This window comes from Drosophila subpulchrella, unplaced genomic scaffold (assembly GCF_014743375.2).
Source record: "Drosophila subpulchrella strain 33 F10 #4 breed RU33 unplaced genomic scaffold, RU_Dsub_v1.1 Primary Assembly Seq354, whole genome shotgun sequence".
NCBI classification, from domain to species: domain Eukaryota; kingdom Metazoa; phylum Arthropoda; class Insecta; order Diptera; family Drosophilidae; genus Drosophila; species Drosophila subpulchrella.
This window is the reverse complement of record NW_023665577.1, coordinates 10,524,019-10,546,863: the sequence shown is the minus strand read 5'-3', so window position 1 is coordinate 10,546,863 and position 22,845 is coordinate 10,524,019. Positions and strand designations below refer to the sequence as shown.

General features: G+C 42.2%; 8 protein-coding genes across 9 annotated transcripts; 3 read left to right on the top strand and 5 right to left on the bottom strand.

The window, feature by feature from the left end:
• Window positions 1-2,802: 2,802 nt before the first annotated feature.
• LOC119560433 lies at window positions 2,803-5,009 on the top strand. Its single transcript, XM_037873872.1, has 4 exons — window positions 2,803-3,424; window positions 3,877-3,976; window positions 4,219-4,438; window positions 4,623-5,009. Exons 1-4 carry the CDS (start codon window positions 2,946-2,948, stop codon window positions 4,883-4,885), a joined length of 1,062 nt encoding a protein of 353 aa, XP_037729800.1. The 5' UTR covers window positions 2,803-2,945; the 3' UTR covers window positions 4,886-5,009.
• On the bottom strand, window positions 4,996-5,984 carry LOC119560434. Its single transcript, XM_037873873.1, has 2 exons — window positions 5,445-5,984; window positions 4,996-5,387 (listed from the first exon to the last, which is right to left on the bottom strand). The coding sequence occupies exons 1-2, from the start codon at window positions 5,959-5,961 to the stop codon at window positions 5,053-5,055; spliced, it is 852 nt and encodes a 283-aa protein (XP_037729801.1). The 5' UTR covers window positions 5,962-5,984; the 3' UTR covers window positions 4,996-5,052.
• Window positions 5,985-6,073: 89 nt separating this feature from the next.
• LOC119560432 (isocitrate dehydrogenase [NAD] subunit beta, mitochondrial) lies at window positions 6,074-9,169 on the bottom strand. Its single transcript, XM_037873871.1, has 6 exons — window positions 8,944-9,169; window positions 8,739-8,786; window positions 8,585-8,677; window positions 7,839-7,955; window positions 7,204-7,785; window positions 6,074-6,846 (listed from the first exon to the last, which is right to left on the bottom strand). The coding sequence occupies exons 1-6, from the start codon at window positions 8,983-8,985 to the stop codon at window positions 6,616-6,618; spliced, it is 1,113 nt and encodes a 370-aa protein (XP_037729799.1). The 5' UTR covers window positions 8,986-9,169; the 3' UTR covers window positions 6,074-6,615.
• A 393-nt stretch (window positions 9,170-9,562) lies between these two features.
• Window positions 9,563-13,997, bottom strand: LOC119560350 (MICOS complex subunit Mic60). 2 transcript variants are annotated; one of them, XM_037873751.1, is made up of 9 exons: window positions 13,737-13,997; window positions 13,223-13,464; window positions 12,141-12,617; window positions 11,710-11,858; window positions 10,954-11,649; window positions 10,832-10,852; window positions 10,510-10,668; window positions 10,157-10,445; window positions 9,563-10,102 (listed from the first exon to the last, which is right to left on the bottom strand). In XM_037873751.1, exons 1-9 carry the CDS (start codon window positions 13,779-13,781, stop codon window positions 9,925-9,927), a joined length of 2,256 nt encoding a protein of 751 aa, XP_037729679.1. In that variant the 5' UTR covers window positions 13,782-13,997; the 3' UTR covers window positions 9,563-9,924. The 2 variants fall into 2 exon arrangements, with proteins under 2 accessions (XP_037729679.1, XP_037729680.1); XM_037873752.1 differs by lacking the exon at window positions 10,832-10,852 and having other exon boundaries at window positions 13,737-13,982.
• Window positions 13,998-14,799: 802 nt separating this feature from the next.
• LOC119560358 (39S ribosomal protein L35, mitochondrial) lies at window positions 14,800-15,569 on the top strand. The gene is made up of 2 exons (XM_037873761.1): window positions 14,800-14,958; window positions 15,022-15,569. Exons 1-2 carry the CDS (start codon window positions 14,934-14,936, stop codon window positions 15,531-15,533), a joined length of 537 nt encoding a protein of 178 aa, XP_037729689.1. The 5' UTR covers window positions 14,800-14,933; the 3' UTR covers window positions 15,534-15,569.
• Window positions 15,570-15,750: 181 nt separating this feature from the next.
• On the bottom strand, window positions 15,751-16,934 carry LOC119560354 (fumarylacetoacetate hydrolase domain-containing protein 2A). The gene is made up of 3 exons (XM_037873758.1): window positions 16,579-16,934; window positions 16,383-16,510; window positions 15,751-16,309 (listed from the first exon to the last, which is right to left on the bottom strand). Exons 1-3 carry the CDS (start codon window positions 16,841-16,843, stop codon window positions 15,821-15,823), a joined length of 882 nt encoding a protein of 293 aa, XP_037729686.1. The 5' UTR covers window positions 16,844-16,934; the 3' UTR covers window positions 15,751-15,820.
• A 743-nt stretch (window positions 16,935-17,677) lies between these two features.
• Window positions 17,678-21,049, top strand: LOC119560306. The gene is made up of 5 exons (XM_037873679.1): window positions 17,678-18,667; window positions 18,995-19,680; window positions 19,729-19,899; window positions 19,967-20,557; window positions 20,619-21,049. Exons 1-5 carry the CDS (start codon window positions 17,678-17,680, stop codon window positions 20,869-20,871), a joined length of 2,691 nt encoding a protein of 896 aa, XP_037729607.1. The 3' UTR covers window positions 20,872-21,049.
• A 172-nt stretch (window positions 21,050-21,221) lies between these two features.
• On the bottom strand, window positions 21,222-22,818 carry LOC119560355 (cytochrome c-type heme lyase). The gene is made up of 3 exons (XM_037873759.1): window positions 22,662-22,818; window positions 21,946-22,568; window positions 21,222-21,653 (listed from the first exon to the last, which is right to left on the bottom strand). Exons 2-3 carry the CDS (start codon window positions 22,536-22,538, stop codon window positions 21,398-21,400), a joined length of 849 nt encoding a protein of 282 aa, XP_037729687.1. The 5' UTR covers window positions 22,539-22,568; window positions 22,662-22,818; the 3' UTR covers window positions 21,222-21,397.
• Between the last annotated feature and the right edge of the window lie 27 nt (window positions 22,819-22,845).

Below are 22,845 nucleotides of genomic sequence, written 5' to 3'. Positions count from 1 at the left end.
AATGAACGATTTTTTTTAGTGCAAAACAAAAGCCAATAAGCAAATAAAAAATTCGCATTATTATTAGCAATAGCCCATAAGTACAGCAAGTGTATTTAGCAATACAGCTAAGACACAAAAAGCAGAGATTTTTAACAAAAAACATAAAAGTGAAGAAAAAACTTAAAACTGCAGCAAAAATGTGAAATTTATTTTGTTCTGCGTTGAAAAAGAAATCCAAAATAAATATGTTTATTTTATAAGTAATTTATAAACATAATGAAATTTCGCCTAATTTGATTTACACAAAAGTAAATGTAATAAACATATTGTAAACCTTAAATTAATATTTACAACAGCAAAGGCAAAAATTCTGTTTAGTAAGGCGTGCATAATTGTTATTATATTACACAGACACACATAACTAAGTTTAAGTTTATAATTTTCGTTATCTTTATTATTTACTTATTATGTTTTAAACGCAAAAAAACCAGATATATACAATATATTTACGAATTAAACGTTTATTAATAAAATGAAAAATATTTTAGTTAAACCATTTGTTTATTGTTTCCATTTATTATCACCACAGGAGGCTTTCCGTTCACACATTGCAGAAGATAAGAAAAACATATGAATATTAAATTAAGCACAGTCTAACAATTGCAACAAGATACTTAATACCATTATACGCAATAGTTATAATTGACAGATGACAGAAATATTAATAAACTGAACAATAGCCCAAAGTAAATATTGGCCGTGATAGGAGCCGAAAAAAATAGAAAAAGGTTTTCTAACATGGCCAATATTTGCTCCATTTTCACATGCAAGAGATGATGAGCAACAACAATTGGCACTCAACAGATGCAACTACCAACAACAACAACAAACAGAATAACAACAAAAGGCAATTGAAACTTTACTTTCGGTTAATTGAGTTTCGTTTTCAGTTCAGTTCTTAAGTTGACTCTCACCACTTTCGAGAATTGTTTTGGCTCCAACCTACTTACCAATTTTGGACTATTCCGAACCAAAATCAATAAAGGCAGATACTTAAACAGGCGAGCCAAAGGAATCGTACATCTAAACTCAACACAGCTTCAGGGACCAACTAAAGGAGAAATGATTTAAATAAAAATTAAACAAACAACTGGTAAATCAAAACTAAAATGTAAACACAAATGGTGTGAGACAAGAAAATAACTAAAGCTAAATCAAGTTTTGAGGCATATCTTAAAGGCGAGAAAAAAATCTAAGCGAAAATTTCGATAAAATTGTGAAACTATGTATGCTAAATTATGCAAAACCAGAAAATCGTATGTGTGTACATAAAAGAAGGAGCAACCCTTTTGGTAATCTATATACATATATATTATATATATTTAGCGTGTCAAAAATACATCTAAAGGAACAAAAAATATCTAAGTGCAGCAAAATACTTCAGGCAATGAAAACTTTGGATAAATTCTGATTAAAATTGTATTTCTAAGGCGAAAATGTATACGATATGCAAGGAAATTTAAACTAAAAATGGATTAAGTGTAAAAAAAATACATATTTGGATGGCAAGAAAAGAAATGATAATGGAAGAGACCCCTTAATTTACATAGCTCTAATTATTATTTCGCTTTGGCGGTGACCTTTTGTGTAAATAATGAAATCGACACACACACACGCGAAAGCTAAGTGGGATTCTCTACAAATCGAATATCAAATGAAAAACAAAACCCAATTCAAATTAGCAAAATTTTTGTCAACAAAAAAATGACCTAGTAAATGCTAAATTCAAATTTATAGTACATATTTGTGTATGTATGAGTGTATTGCATAAGTTCGATGTGAGTGTATAACAATTATTATTAACATTATGCTTATCACTTTTGTTTCCAAGTTTTTTCGTTCGTAAAAACCAAACAAAGTCTAAAACAAAATTTGAAGCCAATAATAATAAACAACAAAAACATGTGCTGAACTGCTGAATTCCAATTGAATTGCAACAAAAAACAAAAAGACATAAACAAAAGTAAAACATTTCGAAATAACTCAAATGTATGGCAAAAACATTGTAAAAAAGTATAAAAACAGACGAGTCAAGGAAGACAAGGATATGGGCAAAAATTGCTTACGGAAAAGTTAAGATTTGTGTATATGTGAGGAGAATGAACAAAAATAGCAGGTATACAATAACTGTCGGAAACCAAAACTAAAGAAATGAACAACTTGCAGGAGGGACAGAGGAAATACAAGCCCCAAACAAAACTATTAACTTGTAATGATGTGAACTTGGAGCATACTCTCAGTATTTTTATGAATACTGTCAATAAAACATTAATTAAAGATTACACATTTGTTTTCTTTTTAATCGGGGTGGGTGGGTAATTAAATGGTTAACAATTAATTTTACTACAGGTAAGTAATATAATAGCAAATTATACACACAAACAAATTTTATGGCTAAAATTTACCAATATGGATAGTTACCTAACTGTAAGAAAAGGGTAACAACTATTAAGAATAGTTAAATGTATTTTATTGTTGCTTTGCTGACTATTTAATAGTAAAACTACCATAGAATGGTAAGTTGTGTGTATTTTGTTGTTGGGAGAGTAACTATTTCGTTGGTCAAGTTGACAACTCGATGGTCTTTTTATAATTAATCTGTTATATTGTTAAATTTTATCCAAAATTGTTTGTGGGTAGTTAAGTAAAATACTAGCAATTAGCGAAATTACAGTTAATTTTGTAGGTTTTAAAAAAAAGTTTAAGCTATCAGCACCTTAAAAATTCCCTTTGCTGTCAATTCGAAAATTTCATTCAAATCTGGTTAAAATTCCCCAGTTGAACTTCATTTTCGACCCGTTCAGATCATCGTAAATGTTTTTATAAAATCCCACAAAAAGGAAAAAAATAAGAATTATTAAATTGGTTGCAAGGTCAAGTCCCAAAATTCGGAAACTGTTAGAATGACCATTCGAAGACTGAAGTGCGACCTCAGTCCGGAGCTGACCACATGTCTCCAGCTCAAGGACTGTGTCCGCCCGGACTGCTGTCCCACCCGGAATCCGATTCCCTACGATGCCGAGTGTTTCGTGGGCGACATTGGCAAGGAGCTGGACCAACTGTTCCGGCGCCACCAGCGCATGTTTGTGAAGAGGAAGCGACTGATGGAGATGGCCGTGCCCAATCGGCGCTACTGCCGCTTTGTGCCCAAGTGCGCCTGTCCCTTTCCCAAGTCCATCGAGATGGTCCGTCCCTGCGACGCCCAGAGTCACACACGCACGGAGCAATTGGCCCTGCCCACGGTGCGCCGGCTGCTCCAAAGGCGGAGGACGGCCATCCTGGTCGGCGATTCGATTGGCGAGTCCATCCTGAACAGGTGGCTGCGCTACAGCTACCTGTCGCTCTACAGTCGCCTTGCAAACACCCAGCCCTTGGTAAAACCGTAAGTTTAACACCTATAAGCAATTAGGTCCAGCTACTACACTAAAAAATTTCTATGGTAAAATTGACCAATATGGATAGTTACGTAACTATAAAATAGGTTAGCAGTTATTCAATTTAGGGATGTGCGTTTTGTTCTTGCTTTGATTACTATTTAATAGTAATGATTTTTTTTTCGATGTGAAAGTAACAATTTCCTTGGTCAAATTGACAATTTGATGGGTTGGACCCCTTTACCTGTTTTATTGCTTAATTAGATTAAAGACTATAAAATACCTAGCCTACATGATCTTTCAATTGACCCAATAAACATTCTATGGTATGCTATGGTTCTCCTGTACGATGGTCTATGTTAAATTCCTAAAAAAAAAATATATATATTTTTTAAAACCACTGCTAGAAATGTTGTAAGTTTAATCATTATACAAATGTTTGATTTTCGCCCACTTTTAGGAAGAAAAAGAAGAAGAAGACGGAAAAGCAGCTGGCTCGTCACGAAAAGTACATCGAAAAGTTGGCAAAGCCAAAGAAAACTCCAAAGCCCGCCAAACCGGTAAGTGAAAAATACTAGTTAACTCTTAGAACGTACATCACAACATATCGGAATTTCCAATTTTGTATTTTAGTCCGAGTGCTAGGAAGAAAATTAAAGTTAGGAAGCTATTCCATTTTACAGCGGACAGCTTAAATAAATACATACATATTCGGAATTTACAAATTAAGACATAACGAAACTTTTAACACAGTAGAATTCCGTAAATATAATGATTAAGAATAAATTTGCTTTCTGTATAGGAACGGGGAGAGGGGCAGTTCGACCCGCAACGCCTCAACCAACTAGCATGTCCCAAGGCCTATGTGGAGGAAATCAAGCCCAAATGGGAGCTGACCTCCCAGATGAAGGGCTACAAGGCGACCAAGCGGATCAAGCAAATATCCGAACCCGTCACGCGGGAGAATGTACACATCAACGAAACACCCGAGAAGGTTTCACCCAATGCCCTACACTACAAGCGTAAGTATACTCACAAGTAACCTCCAACATAACATACCATATTTCAAAACTAAAAATATTTATATATCATTCTTCATTGAAAATATAAAAAACATTTTCAAATATATTTTGTTTATCCTAGGGTACACAAATATTATATTTTCCATTTGTCTATAAATAATCCTATCTTCCACTCTCCCCATAGCGAGTGCCCGCATCAAGGAGATGTCCGTACCGCTCACGTCGCGCGATGCCAACCAGGGAATGGCGGACGTCAAGGAGAATCCTTTCGGGATCGCTCCGAATGCGCTCAAGTACAAGCCGAGCACGCGCATCAAGGAGCTGGCGGAGCCCAAGGAGTTCGAGAACACGCACATCCGGGAGAATCCCTTCGCCATTTCGCCGGCGGCTCTGAAAGCCAAGGCCTCACCACGTCTCATCGAGCTGGCCAAGCCCAAAGGCGGATAAACCCCTCCGGAAGAGCCCTGAGCCTCACTATAATCAGTTCTATCGTATTTGGCGTTCTAAGTTTTGCATTTTGGCCATATTTGGTATTGAGTTTTCTATTAAAATTGTCTTTGGTTTTTTAAAACACAAGTGTTTGATATGATAGGTATCTTGGGTCTACAAGCTTTTTATTGAAAATCCATGCAACAATTAATAACAGGGATCTGGAAATATCTGTACTGCTGCTCAGATAATCTCCAAATCCCTGTTACTTCTCGTTGAGGATATGTCTTGGGATTGGCCAACTCCTGCAGACGTGATGTGGCCTTGGCTCGTAGGGCACGATCTGGAACTCGGAATGGTGTCTTTCGGGTGCACATATCCTCTCGCAGCTTGGGTTTGGCAAGATTCTTCAGGCGTTTAGTGCTTATTTTGCGGGATGACTTCTTTCTTGGGACCCTGGGCGATTCCACTCGCAGCTGCGTTTTTTTCGGCTTTGCCAGATAATGAATCCGAGGAGAAGCTGTTAAGATTTTTAAGAGTACCAATAATTTTAAATTGAAATATACATTTTTTTTACCTTTGTAGTGCAGGGCACTTGAAGATATCTTATAAGGATTCTTAGTTTGCTTGAAGGATTTTCTTTTGATAACCAGAAAGGTATCTTCTTTGGACAGCCGTATTACCTTCGGAAACTTCCAGGACTTGGCTCTAGTTTTTTTCCAATTTCCTAGATGATTCCGCAGACGATCGGAAGACCAGATATAGTTGGAGGAATGCGATTTCCGGTCTTCCAATTCTGTAATTTCTGTAACATTCCTTAAACTATGATTCTCAAAATTAAGATCTGGCAAGTAAGGCCTTCGCGGTCGATTTCTAGAGATTGGTCGCTTTTTGCTTGTCCAAACTGGTTGATATACCTGCTTTGGCAGCGACCTACCCGATCTAAAATCAACAAGAGCTTTCCGGAGGCTTGCCAGGTGTAACATCTGATGCCAAGAAGGCTTCTCGTTCTGAGTGTGCCGGATGAGTTGGGAATAGCGATGAAACATTCGGTTCCAATATGGTTTGGGCGCCTGGCTGCGTTTTTTCGACATGACAGCTCACAAAAGGCAAACAAGGTTTCTCAAATAAATTTGGGTTTTTTTCGTTTGTTTGTATTACTTAAAATTTAGACAGCTCAAACTGACAATGGCTTTTAAATAATAATTAATTTAGATTTGAGTTTATTGTTATCTTTCTCACAGCTCCAGTGGAGTGGATCCACTCAAAGCCATCCGCTATCAGTTAAATTGGTTTAGCAATATCATTTGTGTTTGTTTTTTCTTTTTGCTAATCAACAAGGTAAACAAAGTATAAGTCGGCCGTAGAAGAGGATCTTTGCAAAATCAAAATTGGGAAAAAATAATACATAAATAATTACAACATAATCAAGGATCAATGTGTTACTGCCAATTGGTAAAACTAAAGAAGTCGCGGGTTCGATTCGGGGCGTGTCTTGGGTCGTTTCAATTGGACTAAACTTAAATATTCGCCGGAAATAATACTCAAATGAATGCACTGAAGACATCGGAACAAATAAAAAATTGGACGTAATAGGAAACTAAGAACTTTTAAGGTGATTTTTCAACAATTCAAATTTAGCTGTGGCAACAACAGAAACTGTCTAGTGTCGATTAAATAAGCGCCAACGTTGTTGCCCATGATGGAGAAGATTTGCTGATCGCGCCGGCGATGGCAGTGGTGCCCGTCTAGGACATGTTCTGGATGATGGCGCGGGTGAAGTCCTGCGTGGTCGATTGTCCGCCCAGATCCTTGGTACGCACCTTGCCATCGTTCAACACCTTGTTGATGGCGTTCTGAATGATCTCGCCGTAGGTTGGCAGGTTGATGTGACGCAGCAGCTTCACACCGCAGAGCAGCATGGCAGTGGGGTTGGCCACGTTCTTGCCCACAGCCTCGGCGAAGGTGTGACGTGCACCCTGCAAACAGAAATCGGATTTAGAGATAAGTGTGTGGAGTGGACTCGCACTACTACAGTCGAGGGTCTCGTAAATCAGAGTCCATTACAGATTAAGCTCCCGACAAAAAAATATTCAAAGTGCAGGTTAAACTAGTTGTTATCTATCTTCTTCTAATATAAATTTTTAAATTCTACTTGAATAAACTTAAATAAACAAAATTATCTCAACCCAATAAATTTTGAATAAAAATTAAATGTTTCATCCGAATATTTAAAATATTTTCTCACTTTATAAGAGTACACTAAAATCCTACCAATATTAGTATTCTGAATTTTCAAATAATTAAAGAAGCAGTATGTTATTGAATTATCTTACCGGCTCAAAGACCACAGTCTCCGCGGAGTAGGAGGCACCGGCCACAACACCAGCACCGCCCACAAGACCACTGGCCAGATTGTCCACAATGGCGCCATAGAGATTGGGAGTGACCATCACGTCGAACTGATTGGGGTTGGAGACCATTTGCATGGTCGTGTTGTCCACAATCATCTTCTCGAACTGGATGCGCGGATAGAGCCGGGAGACCTCCTCGCAGGAGCGGAGGAAGAGGCCATCGCCAAGCTTCATGATGTTGGCCTTGTGCACGGCGGTGACCTTCTTGCGCTGGTTCTTCGTGGCGTAGTCGAAAGCGAACTTGGCGATGCGCATGGACTTTTTGTAGGTAACGATCTTCAGGCACTCCACAATTCCGGGAACCGACTCGTGCTCCAGAGCCGAGTACTCGCCCTCGGTCTGCTCGCGGATAATCACCGTATCGATGTTGGTGTGGCGCGTCTTCACGCCGGGCAGACTCCTGACATGCACCACATTAGCGTACAGATCCAGGTCCTTGCGCAGCTTCATGTTGAGGGTCTGCAGGTCACCCACGTTGCTGTAGTCGGGTGTGGCCAAAACGCCCTGTAGAATATCGGTTAGAGTAGAACACGCTTTTTGGTCCAGACCAAGCTCACCTTAATGCACACTTTGTTCTTCTGGATGGAGGCCACCACATCCTCCAGTTTGGCACTCAGAACTGGATTGATTTCGGAGAGGAAGTAGCACTCGAAGTCCACGGGAACACTGGCTGCCTAAAAGATAAGATAATACTATTATGCATATTTACTTTACTATTTTTATTTATTAAAATCGAATCCTCTTGATAAATACTGAAATATATCAAAACTATTATGTGTCTTACAATACGCATTTGTTTATATAATTTTTAGAATTATTAAAACAAGACCCTAGTATACTGAAATGAAAAGTACGTCCCAAAAACAAGGTTTAAAGAGGATGTCTCATATAAATCTACAAATATTTTTAAGTAGCCACTTATCACATATCTTTACGATGCAGATAAGTTAGGGTGCTTTGATTTATATAATTGAAACACTCGTGATTACGAAAATTAAAATGTTATCAAATATGATTCAACCAATATTAATTTACATAACCGAGTGCACAAAAAAATTGAACTTTATATATCAACAAAATTGGTAAAGAAAGTTTGCAAATCTTAAATCCACTAAATAGTTGAAAGTTTCAAACAATTTGTGATAATATGTTATGATCTGAATTGCTACCTCAAAAATTAATGTATCTCAAGACATATTTAAGATATACTGCCCATATAAACTGTGATAACAATGTTCTACAAAGATTATATTCCCGATATGTTTTTTAAAGGACAACTGATTGGATCTTGGTGGGTAGCTACCTTGAAGACCTCCTGGAGGGAGTAGACCAGCTCGGGACCCACACCATCGCCGGGAATCAGTGTGCAGGATGTCCTGTTGGCGCCGTAGCTATCCTGAAAGACGGAAGATACTCTGGTTACCTCTAAAACAGCCGAAATATCGCATATAACTCACCGAAGCTCGGAGCGCCGACGTGGTGTGCACACCACGTGCTGCCGCAGCCTATGGGGATTAAATTCAGATAGAGTTAGGCATAGATCTGGCTAGGATTATAACCTCAAAAAAAAAGAAGAGAACTGGGGCCCCAGTGCAGAAATATTCGCATAGCGCGTCGCGGGCAAGTGTTTATGTAAGAGCTGCGGATTCTATGGGCATTTACCTGCATGAAGGTGCGTCCAACGGTTCTCGCCAGCATCGACATTTTGCTTATCGGTTCGCTAGATCTTCCGGCTGCTGCTCAAAAATCAAACGTGAGTCCTGTGGGCACGGGAAATTTGATTGCGATGTGATTTTTGCTCCGGTGCCAAAACCGAAAATTTCAATAGGACCAAATCGACCACGCAAACCAGCTGATTGCCTCTGGCTACCAGGGCTGGCTACAGCCGCCCGCGAAACGGTGCACGTCCAGGGTTGGCTAACGACCAACTATCGCGACTTTGGCGGGCGAAAAATTAGTAACGAAAGTGTAGGATTATTGAGACCACATTTTAGAAAGGGTTTGACTTTGTTTGCTTAACTACTGTGTTTTTAAATTTGTAAAAATATATCATTCATATATATAAATTCAACTCCTGAAATATATAGAAATGCAATAAAAACTCATAATTTAAAAAAGTAATACACTAAAACAATGTGACGTAAAGTCCAAAAGCAAGAATATGATTAATATCTGTTGAGTATCAAGCACTCATATGTCAACCAAATAAAATAAAAAGTCAATCAATTTATTCGTAGGATTTTATTTCTTTACTGTTTCAATAAATTAAAAAACTAATAGGTTGTAGCCGTTACTAGTTACAATGCTCTTAAAGAACACCATAAAAAGTTTTTTAATTTCAACCAGCTCGAGTACATTTCACATTTCGATCATAGTACCGGGGTTACACTTCCAGACGACCTTCCCAACATTTATTTGCGGATTTTATAATGGATTTTCTCTATATATAATTTGTATAATTGAAGCTAAACAAAATGTTACAAATATATATAAGTGTTTTTAAACTGTGATCTCTAATTGGACAAATTACATATTGCTGTTTATCTTTTCCGTTTAATGGCTGTCGCTCCGTCTTCTCCTGGACTAATGACAAATAATAAGTGTATCTTTTTGTTTCGGGAGGAAGGGGAAATGGGACGTAGTCTACAAATACAGAAGGCCGCTGGCAGCTGCGTGGGCCATCAGGGTGTTGGCCGCTTGCTGCGTCTCCAGCATTAGCCGGGCCTCCTTTATCCAATCGCCGGCGATCTTGCGGGACGCACCCTGGAGCAGGTTCATGTACTTCAGCGCCTGCAGGAAGTCGCTGCGATCGACATAGTACCTACAAAATAATTAGCATTAATTTTTGCTCAACGCTCTTGATGATCTTGAATACCTGGCCCTGTTTAGGATATCGTATGTGTCCAGTTTGCTGTAGTCGAAGGGTTTGTTCTCGAGTTCGTCCTTGGAAATGGGATTATCGGGTCGCAGAATGAACAGCGATTGCAAATAAGACAGGAAATAGATGGGCAGGCCGGCACCATCCTCTGGCACCAGAGCCAGTCGTCGCGCCACGCGCTCCACATTCAGGAAACGCTCGCGCAGCGCATCCTCGGGATAGACGCCGCGCTCCTGAGCCTCCTGTGGCACGCTCTGCAGCACGGCTGCCACCAGATCGTCGCCCTCTGTAGTTAATATTGCATTAGAAATGTTCCAGAGTATGCCATATTATGTTATTTCGAAACTTACTAGCCACCTTGGCAATGGCGTTGAGCTCGTTCTTAAGGGGACGCAGCTTCTCCTTGTAGTGCACGCCAGGAGTGGCAGTGCGCACGGATGCCCACAGAGCTTGGCAGGCGGCCCACAAGGCCTGCGCCTGATTGGCAGTACGCTCTGCATCGGCACGCTCTGTGGAATAATAAAAAAAAATAAATAGTTTATTAACAACACATGTCCGTAATGCATCACTTGAAAATAGTAAGATATTTAATTTAATAAAAAGTAAGTATATACAAAAATGAAAGCTACCCACTAAAAATATATGTATCTACTTTTTACACTGTAAAAATACCTTGAAACTCATCTTCTATCTCTGAAATAGCAGCATGTTTCGGGAGTGTATGAAACGATTATATTTCTAGCCAGTCTACACTAGCTGAGCTCAAAAGACAAGCTTTAAAGGTGTTTACTAACCTGCTAGAGCCGCGTCCATGCCGCGCAGCTTGCCCAGCATGGCGGCCAATTGTAGCTTATAGTTGGCCTTCTCGGAGGCCAGCTTATCCTCTAGCTCGCGCTTAAAGCTCCGCGTGAGATCCGTCTCCCGCTGAGCCACGATGTCCTTGATGTGATCGGCATGAGCCTCCGCTTGTTTTTTGAGCTGCAAGCGCAGCAGCTTGTCGGACTCGGCATGGATGTGGAAAATTTTTTTCTGGTTTTCCACAGCGAGCTTGCGCCGCTCGGCCTCCAAATGGTATTCCAGTTGGGCGCGCAGAGCCTCCGAATCGTTGTCGCCGCGAACCGAGTCAATGGCTCGTTTCAAGCGCAGTTCGCCATCGGTTTGCAATCGCTGTAGCTCCTTCTGGTAGGCGAGGACGTGGGTGTACGCGTGCAGGATGAACAAGTCGAGGTCCTCCTTTGACAGATTGAGCTTCTTTTCCGCCAAGCTAAGGCCGGGGAAAATGGACTCGATCTCGTCGATGAAGTAGTTGCGCGCCTTTTCCACATTGCGCCAGTACTTGTCCGACACGCTGGCAGTGTCCTTGTGCCGGTAGAGCTCGTCCTTGACGTTGCCTATGTGGTCCACCAGCTTCTTGATCTTGTCGCGCACCGCCTCCACTTTCTTGGCGTTTTGCGCTGTTGCCGCGGCACTCAGGGCGATCTCGCAGGCAACTGTAATGGATAAGTAATGTTACCAGCTATCTTTCAATATTTTTAAGACGCCTGGCTCACCAATCTTCTCCTGGGCCTCACGCGCTGCTCGCTCCGCTGTGGCTACCGCCGTATCCCTAGCACTGGCGCGATTCTTCAGCGTGGTCCAAAGAGAGTTCTCTCCGTTCTCCACCGCCTTGTCCACCACCTTGCGAACATCATCATTGAAGCTGGAAGAAAATTATGTAATTATTATCATGTCACAAAATTAATCTTAACGTAATGGTTCCTGCTCTTTTAGATGTTCTTTGGAAAACTTATTTCTTAATTCAATTCCGTATAATTGAGTTATGACATATGCTTTCTAAAATAAACCAACTTATATTAACGATGCTGCTTTAAGATATGACGAAATTGTCTTGAAATAAGCTAAATGTTCTTGCCAAGAATAATCGGAAATAGCACACAAAACTAAAATGGGATGCTAGAAATTACACTATTCTTTAAGTTACCCCTTCAACACGCCTATGGCGCTGTTGTACTCCTTGACGGCCAGTTGGGCAGCCAGCTCAATGGCTTTCTCCAGCTCGACGACCTCGCGGGGCAGTGGATCTTCCTTGGGCTTGGCGGCGGGCGCAGGCGCTGCAGCTGGCTTCTCGGGTTTCGACACTGGCTTTGCTTCAGTCTTGCTGACATCGGTCGCTTTGGAGGCTTTCTTTTCCTCGGCGGGAGTGACCTTCACCGGCTCCACTTTGGCCTTTTTGGACTTGTCATCGCCGCTGCCGCCGCCAAAGAGACCCGTCACCTTGGAGGTAACGGAGTCCACGGTGGATGTGACCGTCTCAAAGCCAGACTTGACCTTGTCGATCTGTTCGTTGACATTCTTGGTGATGCCTTTGAATGGCGGCTCCTCCTGCAGCGCCACTTTGATGACAGAACCGGCGCCTGGCACATTCTTCTCCACCAGTTTGCGGAAGTCGTCGTCGTATCTGGAAGGTGAAATGCATATTAGTTTGAAGATTCTTTTTAGGTATTATTGAGCTACTATTTTTGCATGAGTTATAGAAAACCACAAAAGTTTAGCAGAATTGGCTGTAAAATGAGAGGAATTGCCTATGCAATACAAAAAGCTTTATATCATATTTCAGTGGGTAAAATGTTTACACAATGGGACTACCACAGAGCGGTGTATTATACACATATGTGCATGGCTTAGGGTTTATGGGATATTTATAGAGGTCTAGAAATTACAACTGCAAAACGAGAGGAATTGCCTATGCAATCAATATGCTCTGCAAGATCAATATGTTTTGGTTATGGGTCTAGAACCTGAGTTTCATTGGGTAGTCACGACTACCACAGAGTGGTAGATGATATATATGCATGGCTTAGGGGTTTTAGAGAATATTTACAGAGTGGTCTAGAAACTAAAAAGGTTTAGCCGAACTGTCTGTAAAATGAAATCAATTGCCTCTGCAATACAAGAAGCTTAATATGTTTTGGGTTGAGTCTAGGAACTGCGTTTCTTTGGGACTACCACAGATAGGTAGATGACATATATGCAATATAACTCTTGGGTGGGCAACATGTTTACTTGGCGTAGGTGATGACTCCACCGACGGCTGCCAGTGGGGAGACGAAGAGGACCACTTTGCCGAAGCCGGCTTCGCGCATATGCGGTGGCGGCGGCAGGCCCTGGTATCCTTGGTATCCCTGGTGTCCTTGCTGTCCCTGCTGCCGCCTGCCCTGCTCCCTGCTCCCACTTCCGCTGCTGCTGCTGCTGCTGCTGTTTCCGCTGAACTGCCTGTTGTTTGTGGTCGTCTGCTGCAGCGTACGCTGTGGAAATCAAGGGTGAGAGTTTAGGACATCCCGTGACAGGACTTGGTGATACCCGCAGACACCCCCGCGTCCATGGACAACTGGAATTTTGGAGATTTTCGACCAGTTCCTGGGCTTGGGAGATGACATAACCAGCGCCTCTTGTTTTATTTTCGCCAACCGCTTGTTTGTGGACGCGCGCGGGGGTGTTTGGGGGCAACGTGACGATCGATTTTCACGTTATCAAACAGCTAAAAAAAAGAAATGGGAAAATGGGAGAGCAGACCAACCTGCAGGGCGCACTTGCACTGATCTCGCACCGCTAGCCGATACATGGTGTTGATTCGCTCTGATCCTGCTGCTCCTGCTCCCGGCTCCGTGAATTTCTGGTCCCGGCGGCGTGAATTAAATTTTGCCCAATTCGTTCGAAGCTGGCTCGACTGCGTCAGCGCTGGTGGGTGAATGGCTGGCCAGTGCTGCTGCTTCCTCTTCCATCCCACACACTCACACCGGCACGCACACGTGTCCTGCGTTCCGTTCGTCCTCCTCGTCCTTTTCGCTTCGCTTGCTCCTTCGTCGACCGCACTGGAATTTGATCATTCAATTTTGGTCTGTGTTTTAATGGGGAAAGTGTCGGGCAACATATACGCATTTATGCGATAGGCCAGTCGGAATACGTTTGATTTAGAGATGGGATGGACGCGTGACGGAATTTCTCGGCACGTCACAACATTTATTGTTTTATTTAAGTTTTCGAAAAATGTCAGTATGTATTACACATTCGGTCTATTTAAAGGGGGAATACTTGACTATAAAGTTCTGCACATTCGATTTTACCCGAACTTGGGTTATACAATTAGTAATTTTGTTTCTCATCAACTCATCATTACATTTAAGCTCACTTCCAACTATAATTTTATGAAAAATATTGTATCTAACCACAGTTTGCCTGGAATCAAATGCTTATTGCAAATTTAGAGGTCTTATTGTTTATGTCACTTTTACCCAAAAGTGATATGAAAACTAAAAATATGGTTTAAATTACATTTCTTGGCTTCCGAAATTAGCTTAAAACAAATGCTATGCATTAGTTGTTCGTTAACAGACAAGCTTAAAACACTCCTAAAACACTCTTAAAATGATGAATGAAAAAGTTGTTTAAGAATAAATATTACAAATAAAGTAACCGAAATAAAACAGGTTTAAGTTTAAATTAAAATATTTAGGTTTGTTGATCTGAAAGGACCTTATGAAAGGTTTTCTTGGGAATCCCCCTCTATTTACTTGAACACGATGTACTATTTGCAAGCACGACCTGTGTCCATCTCTAATTAATTGTTAGCTTGTGAGTTTGGAGTTGATTCACTGCGAATGACAAAAAACAGCTGACTGGCTGGTGTTACGCGACTCGGGAAGAAGAAGAGCCCTTACGATTTTGTATGGACCTTTAAGTTTATTTTGGGTTTTTGCCGTTTTAAGTGAGTGAAATGCTAAGAACTTTCGTGACAAGCGGTGAGTTAATATCTATTAGTATGTTATAAAACTTTGAATTCTTAAATGTGCTTTAACTTACAGCCCTGCGCAGCGTTTGCCGCCAGTCGCCGGTTGCGCCATCGCTGGTTCCTCTGGTCCAGCGGACGCAACGTGCCAATTTGGTGACTCTAGCCTGCCGTTCCAGCCTGCTGCCCGCTCCTTCGCTGGTTGCTCCTGCTCCACAGCTCCTCCGGCTGCCTGGAGGTCTGGCAGCCACAGGATCACCACCGACCACTCGCAACGTGACCAAGTTCTCGCTGATCAAGGGAAAGCGAAAGACCGCCAAGGCGGTCCTAAAGCGATTCAAGCGCTTGGAATGGGGCGCCTGGATACGCACCCATTCCGGTCGCCAGAAGAAGCTCTTCAAGAAGTCGGCTGCCCTGCGCCGCCGTCTCAAGCAGCACGTCTTCACGAACGCCACGCAGAGCTGGCTGCTGGACAAGATGGTAACCAGCTTCTGGCGCCGCCCCAAGCACTATATCAACGATCCCTACAGGCCCTATCACAGCCGAAACGAGTACTTCGCCACAGAGTCGAAGACATTTAAAGTCTAACCTTGTTAATTAAATGATAATACTTCAATCTTTAAATGGTCCGCAGGCTGGTTTCTCAATATCTGATTGAAGTTTGTTTCACATGCAGGCATTAATAAAACGAGCGCAGAGTTGTTTAGAGGGCTAACAAGACCATACCATCTACCAACGGAAAGGAAATGCTATTTCAGCCCCGTACCCACTTCTAGTATCCACTAAGAATATGCCAACTCACGGATTAAATGCCATTGTTTTATAAACAACATATAACTATGCAAACGTATAACAAATAATAGGGAATTACGACCCTAGGGGGCCACGACCTTGTTGCACAGCTTGCCCAATCCGACAATCTCCGTCTGGATGACATCGCCTGGTTTGAGGAACTCCGGCGGACTACGGTGCATTCCCACGCCCTTGGGCGTTCCGGTCACTATAATGTCGCCCGGCAGCAGGGTGATGGTCTGCGACAGCCGATTGATCACATCGTCCAGCTTGAAGATCAGGTTGCCGGTGTTGCCGTTCTGCTTCTCCACACCATTGACCCAGGTCTTCAGATTCAAATTGTAGACATCCGGCACCAGGCTCTTGTGCACCACAGCCGGTCCCAGCGGTAGGAAAGTGTCCATCGACTTGCCGATGAGGAACTGACCGCCATTCCGCTCCTTTTGCCAGTCGCGGGCGGAGATGTCCTGGGCCACCGTGTACCCAAAGACATAGTCCATGGCCAGGGACTTGGGCACATGGCGGGCGACCTTGCCAATGACACAGACCAGCTCCACCTCCCAATCGATTTTCTGCGGAAAGTTTTTTTGTTTGTTTCTGGTAATCTCGACAAGGCTATCTCTTGTTATCTCGTGTTCTACGTACAGTGCTCGCCGAGTGGGCGATGACATTATCTTGGGGACCAACCAGGGCGTTGTTGAACTTGCTGAAGAACATGGGTTCCTTGGGGGCCGGCTTGTTCTGCTCATCGCAATGGTCCTGGTAGTTCAGACCTGCCGGGGGGAGATAATATGGAGACGCACTCATTTTGGGGGTCAAGGTACACACACAGACCACCTACCAATGCAGATGATTTTGCCGGGATCGGTGAGGGGTGGCAGCAATGTGACATCATCGTTGACCTCGAGTCGCGGCTGCTTCTCTGCCTTTTGGGCCAGCTCCTCCAGGTTGGGGTTCTGGGCAATCAGAGTCTTCAGATCGCTCGGTACGCCCTCCAAGCCGGCGAGTTCCACCAGAGACTTTTGGTCTTCGGACAGGAAGCCAAGGCGCTTGGCCAAATCCCCTTTGCGTAGGTATTGCACGAACCTCATTCTGGCAGCTAGCATTTATGACTGATGTAGGTGGATCGAAGCGATCGGGGCTATCCAATTAACTCTCCAGTAAAGTGGCCGAACACGGTTCTCACGTAATGGGGACACCAACAAAACAAAAACGTAGAAGACTCGCGTTTTTCAACACTGCCCGCGATTAACCCACTGAAGCCTCAGGGGGATTAAATCGTACTGGTGTTCTGATTCTATAAGTAATAATTTGCATTAACCATAATATCGATCGACTCAGCTTGTGATCCTCATTAAGAATATGCATTAATGATACACAAGGGTGTTCAAAAGTATTTTCACAAAACAAAAGTTAAATATACTCATAATTTGAACTTACATCTTGTTAACTTTGGCATCAATGGAAAGGTAATTTAAATTTTTTCCTTAAATTAAAAATTAAATTTTGTGATGCAAAAAGTTTCTTCAAACAAAAATAATAATAATTTATTGGAATCTCCCAAGGGTTTTAGCGACCTTGGAAAAAGCTACCAAAATATTGTTATGGAGTAGGATGAGCCTAGATATGAGTAAACATACTTAAATGACTTAAGCCCAAACATGAAAAAATATAAATATGTATATAAACAGATAAATATCTAGTGGAGCTGGTGTCATTTAAAATCTACAAGAAAACCATACTAAATGCATTTAAACATATTATACAGATACGGATCAACTATCTATTACAAGTATTTATATAATCGCTATCAACGATCAGTGTGCCTCCATCCGGCCTATACTTTTATAAAAGGAAACTGTTCTTATCACCTTATCGCGATTACAAGTAACCACTCTAGAATTGCAAGAAACTCACTTTACTACGAGGAACGAGCCGAGATGAATGACTTTTTGTTGGACCTGGTGGAGATTCTTGAGGACAACGAGCAGGACCTGAAGCGAATGGTCCTTGGACTCAGCGAACTACTGCAATGTGAGGGAAGTGGAAGCGCCATATTTGGCGCTAAAGTGATAGAGCTCTTATCTTCGCCGATTTCGGACGGTAACAATAAAATTATTCGACCCCATCGCCTGGTGGATGGAAAGCTTCTGGTGCGTCATTTCCTAGCCATAACCAACGACATTCTACATGGGAGGGCGGAAGAATGTCTTGTGAGATTTGTCGAGGCCACACAAAAGCTCTTGGAGTCCGAGGAGCCACACAAGAGAAGGACCGCCTGCTTCCTCATGTGCAAGATGAAGTTGGTGTGCGAAACTGAGGGAGTAATTGGTAAACTCCTAATGGAAGTCTTACAATGCAATGGTGAGCAGTTTTCCGCTTTCATAAAAATCATAGAAAGCATGGAATACCAGCATACCGACCAGGCTGTGGGCACTCTGAACTCCCAGCTACCCCTGCTGGGGATAACTCCCCAAAAATTAGGGCTCATGTTGATTTCGAGACCCACAAATCCGCCGAAATGGATGCATTTATTGTGCCTTAGACTTCTGCAGGAGGAGAGAATCCAGGTCCTGCGCGAGGGCCTCCGCTTTATTCTGATCCACATGACCTTCAACCAACTGTGTAGTCTTAATCTGCTGCAGAAGCTCCTCACTGCCATCAACATAAACCAGCTGTACGACTACGAAGATCCTAGCTGCCTAACGGAGGAGCCTTTTGAGCTGTTTACTTACACTGCTTCTACAGGTCTTATTGAGGATATAGCGGAAAATCCCTGGAACAGCGTCCCTCTGATGCATTTTATTTTAAGTATCCCTTCTAAAATCATGCCCGAGAAGTGTCTCTCAAAGTTGTGCTATAAAGTTCGTGCCATCGAAAACAAATATATTCGAAGGGCAACCACCCGACAAATATTGGGTAAATTCTTGGTAAGTATTCCTTTAAAGGGTTTGGGTTATTTACCTCGATGGCTATTTAAAAATCGCTTTCGCTTTGAATTCCTATTTAGAAATGTGTTCACTAAAAAATTTACAAATTCCTATACGCAAGGATTCTGAGAAAAAGAACCTGAACGTTGAAAAATGCTAAATCGAAAGATAGAGAGTGACACCAAGAACACCAAAGCACAAAACAGCACTTTTTTTAAACTTTCAGATCCTTTTTCTCAGAATCCTTTGGTAGGGGATCTTTTTGTAAGCACAAGTTTCTAGATTTAAAGTTACATACATAGTGCATTCTTTTGTTGCCTCTTGCAGGACACATTCGAAAACTTTACCTTGAGGGAATATATCAACTTTGTAGTGAATTTTATGGGTAAAGCAGAAGTCAGTTATGTACTCGACTTATTAACACGCAAAATCCAAACATCTTCAGACTTTGAAAATCATATTGAATGTTTTAACAAGCAGAGCTTCGAAGTTTTTACTGGTACAAACGATTATTTTAACAGCTCCCGTGATTTGGAAGAGATGCTTACAACTTTTACAAAGAAGCTATATAAAGTCCCTAAAGGCAAACATGGTTGGTGGCGCCTAATTCTTTACGTAAACGAAACTTTGTGTGATCCCTATACTGACTCTAAATTAAACAATGAAATCATGGAGTTCTATCGCAGTGTTTATAATGTGGACTTTTCATTACTTCTTGACGGTTCGAGTCTCAAGAAGATCCAACTTGACTTAATTAAGAAACTGGACTGCCAAACAAGCGAGGAGAAGTCATTCCTAGAATCGCGATGTGTGGATCTCTACGTTATGATGAAGATTAAGTCCTGGAACCAGTTAGATGACCTAAAATTAGATCCCTTAGAACTATTGAATAAGGGAACCCGCAACACTTTTTGTGAACTGCTAAAATTATTGAGAGTCCATAAGGAAAAAATTGAAGATAGGATGGTTCTGCCGGCCATTGTTGACCGTTTACTGGATGTTTCTTGGGAAATGTAAGCGAATGATTTAAAAAAAAACATTATTATACTCGTGGTTTTCAGAGAAGCTATCTTAACATACGCTGATGCAAATCTGACGGTGGAGGAGTGTGAAAACATTGTATTAAATTTAGTGAACAAGAATTTCTTAAGCATGTTTAAGTTACCAAGACTGTCGAGATCGTTTTACCTGGAAATGATTCTAGAGGGCGAACCCACGACGGGAGATGAACGGTGAGTTGATATTGTTTTATTGTTATATATAAATTCAGAATTATTCTATGTATGTACTTCACACCAGCATTGAGGCCTCTTGTTTATTAAAAGTATTCCGCATAATGAATCGTGGAGCAAGGGCTCGGCATTACATGATTGAGGAGGGTCCCTTTACAAATCGAAATTTTTTTATGAATGATAATAACATACGTGATGACCTGCTGATCATCAACAAAGAGCTGTCAGTGAAACGCTACTTTGAAAGTTCCGAAGTACACAGAAAAAAGATTCGTATTGCCAACGCTTTGATCAACTGGGTGCCAAAAATCTGGCCACAGAAATGGTCAAATATGTTGTGGGAAGCTTTGTTTTACCCTAACGATCTACTAGGAATAACCATCATGTACGAGGTCTTGGTGGCAGTACTGATGCCAAGCATCAATATGTTACTGGACAAGCTGAAAATGTTACCCTCTCTGAAGGCAACTCAACAGGAATCGCTTCTCTCCGTAACGCACATTTTCGTATTAAAACATTGGGACAAACTTAAAGTGGGTACAGATTTGGATGACATTTTAACTTTGCTCATTCCATTGAGGAATGAATCCAATAATCAAACACGTCTTCTTGCGCAATTAATTCTACATAGATTGGCAAAAAAAGGCGAAGAAACTAGGTAAATTACCAAACATAATATTTACCGATCGATATTTTACTTATAGATTTGTGTTTTCTAGTTCTTGCCTTACTAAAGCTGATGCACTAAAAAGATCCATAGAAGCTGATTTGGGGGAGAAACTTGAAGAGCTTCAGTGCGAGCCTCGCCTGTTGCTTCCAGCAATAGCTATGTGCCAAGATCAAGAAACTTCTGGAAAACTCCTTTGGATCACAAATGCGCCATTTGATGAATGCACCGAGCCATACAAAAATTTAGATATCGCTCGTGAGTCATTTAGAGCAGGAAAAATAATATCTTCCGCGGAGGTTTAAGCTTAATCTGACTTCGTACATATATATCAATTATATTCTGTAAAAACCATATCTAAACATATTTCATCCTAACTTAAAGCAAAAGGAAACCAGATTTGGAGTAACTTGAAGTTAAGTTGAAATTACTGGAACTAACCATCTCTGTTTATTTATTACTTTAACAGAATCAATTGGTATCCGTAATAAAAGTAAAATAAGAACTGTTTTAATCAAATGCGACTCCCAGATAACCAATTTCATCTAAAGGAAATATTAAAGAATTATTATTATGCCTTAATAACATAAAGACCTATGAATTAATATACGTTAATCAAATAAAATTTGTGAGAAGCCACTTTGGCCTTTGGGTGTTCAGAAGTCAGAATTTAAAGTTTATTTAAGGACAGAGAGGGAGTTCCTACGCCTTCCAGCATCCTCAACTCGCCACTCAACAGTTTAAACGCATTTAATTAACTACAACTCCAGTCGCATTCGAGAACTTAAGCCGATTTTGTACAGATACCGATCATCTATAGATGCATTCCACCTAGTCGCTACCAGCGCTCACTTTGCCGCCGTCTCGACTGCCAAACTTCTCGGACACCTCGTACCTCCAGCGCATGTAGGCCACTCGCATGCGGTCCCAAACGTTGTCCACAGAGTCCATGGCAGGACGCACATCCAGCAGTGCGAAGCGGTAGTCCTTGTCCACCAGACCGCCGTCGTAGTAATCGATGACGTAGCGCACATCCTTGCCGCAGCGATCGACGATCCAGTCATGCCTATCGAAGGGCAGTTCGTATCTAAAATAAAGTTTGCAAATTTAATAGGACAATCTAGGAAAGATCTTCCACTGGAGAATGGCGAAATAAATATTCCAAAGCTTTTAAACTCTGGTTGAAATTGGAAATGGCACATATCAAATTGTTCTTAAAAGATGGTTGCAACGACTAAAAACATTATTGGCTGTGGTGTCACATAAGTCTCTTCCTACCAAAAAAGGATAAGAACCAATTTTGGTTGGATAAGATTTTGTGTGACACCTCCGTATAAGTCTCTTTATCTAGAATCACTCTAGAAGGGCGGATCACTCACCCCAGCCAGCTGCGGAAACGGGCGCGTGGACTGAAATCCTTGGCCTTGCCGCCGAAGCTCTTGAGGCGCGGATTCCCGCACTCCTTGGCGTGCAGCGCCTCCCACTTGAGCACCTCCTGCCAGGCCTGCTCGTTGTTGGCGTTGTGGATGCGTATGATGTCGCCCATGTCCTTCTGCGAGACGTCCTCGGTCTTCCAGCGCCAGCCCTTGCGAAGCATGGCATTCCAGAACATCTGTTGGCTGGGATACTGCCAGAACTGGACGGTGCCATCCTCGGTGACCTTGGGAATGGTCGAGGTCTGGCGGTCGGTTGGCAGCGGGAAGGGCTGGTCCGCCGCAGGCTGTTGGTTGGCCGGTGGCATCATGTTCAGCGGATTCACGTCGCTGTTGTCGTGCTGCACCGGGCACTCGGATGCGGCCTGCATCTTGGGATGTGGGGGCACTGCGGAGGCGGATTTCGCATCTCCATGTTTCTGATGCATGGGACATTCTGGTGGTGGGGAGCCACCGGCCCCGCTCGTGTACTTGGCGTGGTCCACCGGCATACTCTTGGTGGCCTCCATTTGCACCCGGGTGATCGCTGTATTGCCCATTTCTGCTGGGGATTGCTTAACAAACCAAATCTGTGTCACAAGGAAAATCCTATTAGTTCTCAGTTGCGTAACTCAAAAAGGTGGCATACCCCCAAAGCACAAGGCCCAATCGCCGGTACTCACCCGATCCTCTTGGTCACAAGTCGGGGTATTTGTCTATCTGTTCCTGGAGCCAGTCGCGTTGAATTTTGATTGATATTTTCGTTAGTTCATTGTTAGAACTTTGGAGATCCAAAATGCAGTGAGGTTGTGGTCAGGGTTGCCAGACCGCTGGGAAGGGTTTCGGTGTTAGTGCGTGGAAAACGGG